Source organism: Arachis ipaensis, chromosome B07 (assembly GCF_000816755.2).
Source record: "Arachis ipaensis cultivar K30076 chromosome B07, Araip1.1, whole genome shotgun sequence".
NCBI lineage: Eukaryota > Viridiplantae > Streptophyta > Magnoliopsida > Fabales > Fabaceae > Arachis > Arachis ipaensis.
Window position 1 is genome coordinate 114,235,156 of NC_029791.2, and position 8,285 is coordinate 114,243,440.

At 35.0% G+C, this 8,285-nt stretch overlaps 2 protein-coding genes across 5 annotated transcripts in view; both read left to right on the plus strand.

Moving 5' to 3' along the window:
* Nucleotides 379-4,934, plus strand: LOC107605909. 2 transcript variants are annotated; one of them, XM_016307856.2, is made up of 4 exons: nucleotides 379-700; nucleotides 2,811-3,317; nucleotides 3,876-4,022; nucleotides 4,420-4,934. In XM_016307856.2, exons 1-4 carry the CDS (start codon nucleotides 593-595, stop codon nucleotides 4,507-4,509), a joined length of 852 nt encoding a protein of 283 aa, XP_016163342.1. In that variant the 5' UTR covers nucleotides 379-592; the 3' UTR covers nucleotides 4,510-4,934. The 2 variants fall into 2 exon arrangements, with proteins under 2 accessions (XP_016163342.1, XP_016163343.1); XM_016307857.2 differs by lacking the exon at nucleotides 379-700 and adding an exon at nucleotides 2,450-2,590.
* Nucleotides 6,524-8,285, plus strand: part of LOC107605911 (7-deoxyloganetin glucosyltransferase-like) — a 3,871-nt gene continuing 2,109 nt past the window's right edge. The window contains exons 1-3 of one of the 3 annotated variants that reach the window (XM_021106281.1): nucleotides 6,524-6,651; nucleotides 6,774-6,947; nucleotides 7,079-7,389. In XM_021106281.1, the coding sequence (XP_020961940.1) occupies nucleotides 6,594-6,651; nucleotides 6,774-6,947; nucleotides 7,079-7,341 (495 nt within the window). In that variant the 5' untranslated portion in view covers nucleotides 6,524-6,593 and the 3' untranslated portion in view covers nucleotides 7,342-7,389. Of the gene's footprint in view, nucleotides 6,652-6,773; nucleotides 6,948-7,078; nucleotides 8,264-8,285 lie in introns of those variants that run through there. The other 2 variants (XM_016307860.2, XM_021106280.1) reach the window with 2 other exon arrangements.

Genomic DNA, 8,285 nt, shown 5'->3' on the forward strand with positions numbered 1-8,285 from the left:
GAGAAATATTGTGAATTTAAATAAAAAATTTAAATTTTGACATTTATTTAAGCAAATAAGTGAGTTAACTATTCGATTAATTTAAGTTAGTTAACAATTTTCCATGTTTAGAAATTTATTTTATTGAACCAAAAATTTACCATCTTTTATCTATATAAAATTTCAAGTTATATTTCTTATCAAGTCAAATGAATCTTTTAACCAACGAGTAATAATTTAAATAGCATAATCTCCCCGTATTCATATAAGAGATCGCGAATTCGAGTCTACCTAGCTTAAAAAAAAAATTAATCATTTAACAACACTTGATTCAACCTGAAAAAAACCCCAAGAAACCGACAACAACCATAGCTTCCATTGAAATAAAAAGTTACCACATCCTGGCTCACCATTTTGTTTTTATAAATATAAATTTCTGTTTCTCCCTTCTCCTAAATCATTGAAGCTCCAACATATTTATTTATCTATTTACTTAAGAGTCACTCTTTCACACTCACATTCACTTAGAATTCAGCTACTCTGTTTCTTCTTTCTTCTTTCTTCTCTTCCTCTGCTTTAACCCTGTTTCTTCTTTCTTTCTCTGAATCCAAGAATGTATGCAGAAACCGGCCTTCTCTTCCCACACATGCAGAACTTCTCTAATCACGACCTTCATCAACTCGACGAGTACTGCAACACCTTCAAGTCTAATGCTTCATTGGTAAACCCTTACTCTGTTTCTCTCTGCATTTGCTTCATGTCTTTTTCCTTGTACTTAACAACTTTCCAAACTTTCTATTCGGTAATTATTTGATTTCTTATTTTTACAGTTAGAATTAGTACAAAGTTCACTTTTTTATGAGCTTCTGTCTCTAAATTTGCACTTAAATTTGTGGTTCTGTAATTTGTAGTTCCATTTCCATGCAAGTTAGAGAAGGAAAATTGAAGTAGTACATATGCTTTTCTCTCATAAGAGCTGGAATTGGATTCATGTGGTGGATCTTAAAAAGAAAAAAGGCATGAGAAAATTATTATGAAAAAGAGGGTTTAAATTGGGAAATGTTTCTCTTTTGTTTTAGTTCCGTGTTGTGTAATATTTCCTTCTTTAGTGTTTCTGGTGTGAACTGTGAAAGTGTGAAATCCAAGTTGGGTTTGTCTTTTTGTGTGCCGCACTGAGGGAGATTAAGGAGGAAAAAGCCTCATATTCCTCTTTTCTTTCTTCTTTCTTTAATGTATGATGCTTAACTTCATGCTATTGTCTCCCACTAATTATAGTTAACTTCCTTTTTTGCTCTTGTAAATACAAAGATCATGTGAGTAGGTTGTTTCAAATATGCTGCTTTTGGTCACTGATATTTTCAAACAAAGGCTTTTAAGAAAAGGGCTTTTGTTAATACCTTTTATTTCCCTGCTAATTCCACCTTATTAGTGAACCAGTCTCTTGTAATATGATTAAGGGATTCACAAAATTAGATTAAGTATTTCAAGCTGATCATAAGTGGTAGTTACCATAAATTTATTTCAACCGGGTTTCTTCGTGTACACGAAATTGTAATGTGTTGGTTATTCTTCAAAGTGAAAATTGTTATCTATATTCTGCAAATAAGCTGTAGTGGAGTTCATTTTAGATGAGAATAGATCCTCTTAATTGGAAAATTCACTTGATCATGTCTCGTTTGGATAAGGGTAAAAATTCACACTTGACATGATGAACGGATCTTAGCCTTTGAACTTAAAACAGACTTGCCTAAAAATACAGTATAGATTTAGATAAACTGATTCTACCTGGCCCTTGCTTTCTTTTTTGTGCACTGTGATTCTGTAAAGGTCAAGATGAATATATATACATGTTGCAGTTATGCTAGGCTTCTGCTTTTTTGTGTGCATATGATTTATGCTAAGGTTGAAACCCATGTCTTCCTCATCTTTACATCTTATATCATTTAACCTACAATATGATTTTTTTTATGATTTATTGTGAGAGGTATTAGTTTTTAGGGACTTGGCAATGTGAAATTGATTAACCGTGTATAAAAATTTATACTGATAGAATTAAAAATAAAATGAAATAAAGGCAAGATTCTAAATCTAAAAAATATAAAGCAAAATGAAATAAGTTGTCATTTTATAGTTATAAAAACAGATTTAACTAAATGAAAATAAACCAACATAACTCAAAGCATAGAATTTTTCATATTTCTTGGATAGTGCTTGAAGAAGCTAAGACCCTTGCTCAAGTCTCTTACCGGTGTATAGCTTTTTCTGTCAACTCGTTATCCTGATAGATTCTCTGTCTGTCTTTCTCTCTTTTTTGTTTTCCCCTTTCTGAAAAAGTTGAGGAAATTTCCCTATTTGTTCTAAAATGCCATCTATAAACCGTGTTATGGTAAAATGAAGATGACATGCAATTGGAATCTTTCGGCCATACTAACAAATTCATAATACGGACAGTTGCTTTAAGAACCACTTTAACTCAATGGAACTTCTTTAGAAAACTTTTGGCATCTTTGATCTAGGGGAACTTATCTTAAACATGCTGATTGAAATTGAACTAAGCTTGAACAAATCGATGTTGGCAGCATGCATTAAATGCTATAGTCCATTCCTTAAGGTTTTTCTGTTACAATTTCTTTACTGTAATATTAACACTTAACATTTTCCAAAACTTTTATCTGTTATCATAATTTTGTTTTCTGATGCTAAGTAATTATTCTAGTTCTGTCTGTTTTTGTGTTCTAAAGCTAACATTCTGACTAAGAATAATATAATTTCTATAAAACTTTTTGCATATTTTCTTACTTGTTTTGGTCACTTCCCTATTTTAATTGCAGAGTGATCCTGTTCAATCTTCTGTCATGTCGGAGTATGATTTGGCAGCAGAGGGTGATCTGTTCAAAGCCCCGGAACCTATTTTTGAAGAGTCATTCATGAACCTGGATCCTGTGACAGCAGCCATCTCAATGATATCTTGTGGGGAAGATGTCTCCTCACAGGGACTAAAATCTGCTGATATTGATGTTCTTCAAAAGGAACAGCTTCTGAGTGATGTGTTTTATGAGTGTGAAAAGGATCTCTTAGAAAAGGCAGCAATAGACTTGCCGTTCTCCGATATTCTGGAAATCAAAGTTCCTGTTCTTAACACAGAGGAGAACTCAATTGAAGAAAAGAAACAATTTCTAGACATGCCACCATTACCAAAGAGTGTCAGTTCAGGAAGTTTGAGCTCAATGGACTGGATGCATGGAGCTACAATGAAGCCTGCTTTCCTCGATGTCCCAGGAATAGATTTCGATGAAGTTTATGGCATGAGGAGATCATTTAGTGAGGGAGATATAAAGGTATGAACTAGTTGATCCATGCGACTTTTACTTCTCAAGGTGTGACTTATACATATATTGTATCATATGCTCTAGATAATCACAATGATGTTATATAGTATCAGTTGAAGCTATAATAATATCTTGGACAGGATATATATATATACACACTGCAACATTGTTAGAAACTTTATATTTTGATTAGAATTTGATTCATTTGTATTTCTACTTCTCTCCCTATGTTTGGAGGAACATATTAACATTTGCCTCAAATGTTCCAAAATCTGATGAAACCAGAAATTATAAGCCAAAAAACAATGAATTCCCCGTGGTTATCTGTGTGATTGATTCATTTCTTGGTTAAAAGTTTGGACTTCGGTTTAATGGCAATGCTGACATGACTAAATATTTGACAATTCACCTCCACCTGAAATCATTAGAAGGTTTTGATGTCTTCTTCAAACATGACTAAATAGTACACTTCTTCCCGGAAATTATGCTTCCTTGTATGGAATCACAAACAATCTATGCATTAAATTCTTCCGTAAAATATGTGATTGACAGTGGTTTTTATGACAGACTTTAGGTAATGGCAATCTGAACATAGTCCAGTCTCCCCACGAGAGGCGTATGCTTATCGGCAATAGCATCAAAGAGGAACGCCAAGAGAAGCTATCCAGATACAGGAATAAGAAGACAAAGAGGAATTTTGGAAGGAAAATCAAGGTACCTATAGCTTTAGGATTTAGCATCCTTGAAATCTTTATAAAATCTACATGAATGAAACACCTTGGAAATTTGGTTTGCATTAACCTTAAATGTTACATAGTGTATTTTATAAACCTTAATCAATACTTCTACTCCTTATATTTCTCATGTGTAATCTTTTGTTGCTGCTGTTGCATAATTACTGAAAAGGGGGTTCCTTAGTATTACTGATTTCGAATAGGGTCGGGTTCTACAGTTACAAATCTACCAATACCATGGATCATGGATGTCCTTTTCAATTATATTAGCAATTGCTTTTATAGTATAGGCATTTAATATGCAACTAATTTTCACTGAATTTGTTTAAAATCTATCTAAAGATTCAGACTCAACTCACGATGTTCTCTGGTTTCAGTATGCTTGCAGGAAGGCTCTTGCTGACAGCCAGCCTAGAATCCGTGGAAGATTTGCGAAAACCGAAGAATATGATACCAAGAGGCAATGATTTTCAACTGGTTCAGTAGGAAGAAAGTAGAGCCAAGCTAATGCATCTGATGAAGCTTATATGGAAGATCTAGGAGCAATATGTGCCTAGAAATTAAATATAAATGGTGGATTCTGTAAACTAGACACATATTGGCAATAAACAAAGAACTCAAGCTCTAGTGTAAAAGAAAAATGAAAGAAAGAAGAAAAAGTAATGTAGCTCCTTACTCCTTAGGATAGTTCATCTCTTATCTGCTGTAATAATGTTCTCTGTTGATGGAAATGGTCTTCTAAATATGTAAATAGGTTTGTCCAATAAAAGAAGGAAAAAGAAAAAATGGTGTACTATATGTAATGATGGAATGGCAATGTTTAGTTCTGTTAGTTACTTATTCTGGAAACTGAAATGAATGTTACTAATATCTCAGACTCTTTCATTTGTATTTTTTATGTTCTTGTTCAGCCAATTGTGCCATTCAAAAAGTTATCAAAATTGAGTCGGAAATCGAACCGATAAAACTATTGAATTATGATATTATTAATTGAACTGGTTGATTTTGTTATAAAATAACTAAATGAATAAATAAGGAAGAGGTAACAAATAAAGAAATATAAAGAGAGATATTAATAGTGTAGAAAGAAAGAAGAGAATGTTTATTGTTGCTGTGTATATTCCCTTTACCTCAGTATATGTATTTATAAGCACATAAAGTTTACGTTACAAACTTTTTCATTCTAAGAATTTATTTTTTTTAACATAGGAAAAACGTGCCACTCATAAATGGGCATTCATCATCCTTATCCATCCATATCACAACACTCCCTCTCGAATGACTATTTAGGGTTATTGCCTCGTTAAAACCTTACTAAAGAAAAACCCAGTGGGAAAAAACTTTAGTGAAGGAAAAAGAGTACAATATCCTTTGGTAATGGGACTGCCTCATTAAAAACCTTGTCAAGAAAAATCCAATGGGAAAAAACTTGACCAAGGAAAAAAGAGTACAGTCTCCCCCTCTTGTCGACATCATTTAATATCTCGAAATCGACGCATCCCAATCTGATGTACCAATTCTTCAAAGGAGGATTTTGGGAGTGACTTTGTAAAAAAATCTGTCAGATTGTCACTTGAGCGGATCTGTTGGATATCAATTGTCCATTGATTTTGAAGATCATGAGTGAAGAAGAATTTGGGAGAAATATGTTTTGTTCTATCACCTTTGATGTATCCGCCTCTAAGTTGAGCAATGCATGTTGTATTATCTTCAAACAAGACAGTTGAAGCTATCTTATGATCAATCAGCCCACATGATGACAGAATATATTGAATCAGACTCCTCAGCCAAAAATACTCACGACTAGCTTCATGAATCGCTAGTATTTCAACATGATTAGAGGAGGTTGCTGCTATCGTCTGTTTCGTGGACCTCCATGATATAGCTGTATCACCATATGTGAACAGGTATCCTGTTTGAGATCTCTCTTCATGTGGATCAGACAAGTAGCTAGCATCTGCATAGCCAACTAGTTGTGACTTGGATCCATAGGGATAAAACAATCCCATATCAACCGTTCCATGAAGATATCGAAAGATTTGTTTGATTCCACTCCAATGTCTTCTGGTTGGAGAGGAACTATATCTTGCTAGTAAATTCACAGCAAATGATATATCTGGTCGTGTATTATTAGCAAGATACATTAGTGTTGAGTTAATAAATTAACAAAATTAATTAGTGATGACAAACATTATTTTTGAGCAAAATAAATAATTAGTGTTGAGTGTTAATAATTATATGTTGCTAATTATTTATCAATTGTTGCAAGCCAAAATTCATTCAAGCATCCCAAATTGAAATAATAATAAAAATATGAGTTAATAGTTAAATTCGTCCTCGAAAGTGTCTTCGATCTCCATTTTCATCCCCGAAAGTCAAAATTAATCAAAAACGTCCTTGAAAGATACCCGTGTTGATCACGTTCATCCTTCCGTCTTCTCGGTTGATGAGATGGCAAACGGCCGCTTATGTGGCACGTTAACTGCCAAGCTGGCCAACGCTAAGCTTTGAGTGAAGTGAGCTCAGTATCCTGTGCCCTTTGATCGCAGCCATGGCTTCTCCTTCCACCTTCTTTCTCTTCCTTCTCTTCATCCTCCTCACTTTTCACGGTAACACACTAATAACATTCATCATCATCATCATCATCATCATCATCATCATCATCATCATCATCCTTCATTTCTCACCTTTTCTTTTCTTTCCTTTTGCATTTTCTTTTTCTTTTTTTCAGCTAACGCAGAAAGCATAATTCTCGAAGAGGGTTTCACGGTCACCACCGTCCTCGACGGCCACAAGATCAACGTCAACCCTCACTCCATCCTCCAGCGATCCGGTTCCTCCGATCTCATCCTCCTTGATTCTACAAACAGCGTTTTCTACACCCTTCAATTCCCCATTTCCAGTGGTAACCTTTTTTCCCCCTCTTTCTTTCCCCTTTTTTAGTTTTCGTTTTCTTTTTCTTGGGGTGTTCTAAAGTTTTGATCTTTACGGGCTTCTTTGCTGCTATTCTTCGTTTTTTTAAATAATAAATTGCAGATAGTATTGTGAGGAGGCTTTCAGGAGATGGATCTGCGGGGTATAAAGATGGGGATGTGATTTCAGCTGAGTTTAACAAACCCAGAAGCTTTGCTGTTGATCTTAAAGGAAATGTGTACGTTGCTGACAAGAACAACAAGGCCATTAGGAAAATCTCTAGCAATGGTTTGTTTGAAGAATGCTACTTCACATTTTGGATAGTTTGGTTACCTTATTGTTTGATGGATATCTTGATACTGAAGTTGATTGGATTCCAGCAATGAAAGGAGCAAGACTAAAAGACCTTCCCACATTTCTTAGGACTACTAATCCTTCTGATGTAATGTTCAATTACAACATAGTAAAAGTGAACACTGCTATGCATGCCAAAGGGATTATCCTTAACACCTTTGAAGACTTAGAATCAGAGGTTTTGGATGCCATCAGAGCCAAATACTCCAATGTCTACTCCATTGGTCCATTATCAATGCTATTCAAACAGCTCTCAAACTCAAATACTCAATTGGAGTTGATTGATCTGAATCTGTGGAAGGAAGACAACAAATGCTTGGAATGGTTGGATAAAAGAGACAGAGGTTCTGTTGTGTATGTGAACTTTGGTAGCTTAGTGATTATGATACCAAAGCAACTAAGTGAATTTGCTTGGGGTTTGGTTAATAGCAAGTACCATTTCTTGTAGGTCATAAGGCCTAATCTTGTGCATGATAACAATAATAATGGTGATGGGAAATTAAGTGATGAATATGTGAATGTGATTGAAAGATGTGAGAGGGGATTGGTATTGGGGTGGTGCCAACAAGAGAAAGTTCTGTGTCATGCATCAATTGGCGGATTTCTAACACATTGTGGGTGGAACTCAACATTGGAGAGCATATGTGAGGGAGTTCCAATGGCATGTTGGCCTTTCTTTGCAGAACAACAAACAAACAGCTTCTGTGCATGCAAGAAATGGGGGATTGGGATAGAGATTGAGTGTGATGTTAAGAGAGAGCAGGTTGAGGGGCTTGTGAGGGAACTCATGGAGGGGCAAAAAGGAAAAGAAATTAAGGTTTATAAACTCGAAGGACTAATTTGATGGCTTAAACGAAACTTATCTTGTCAGCAACAACATCCTACACCCTGGCGTTGGCCAGCTTGGCAGTTAACGTGCCACGTAAGCGGCCGTTTGCCATCTCATCAACCGAGAAGACGGAAGGACGAACGTGAT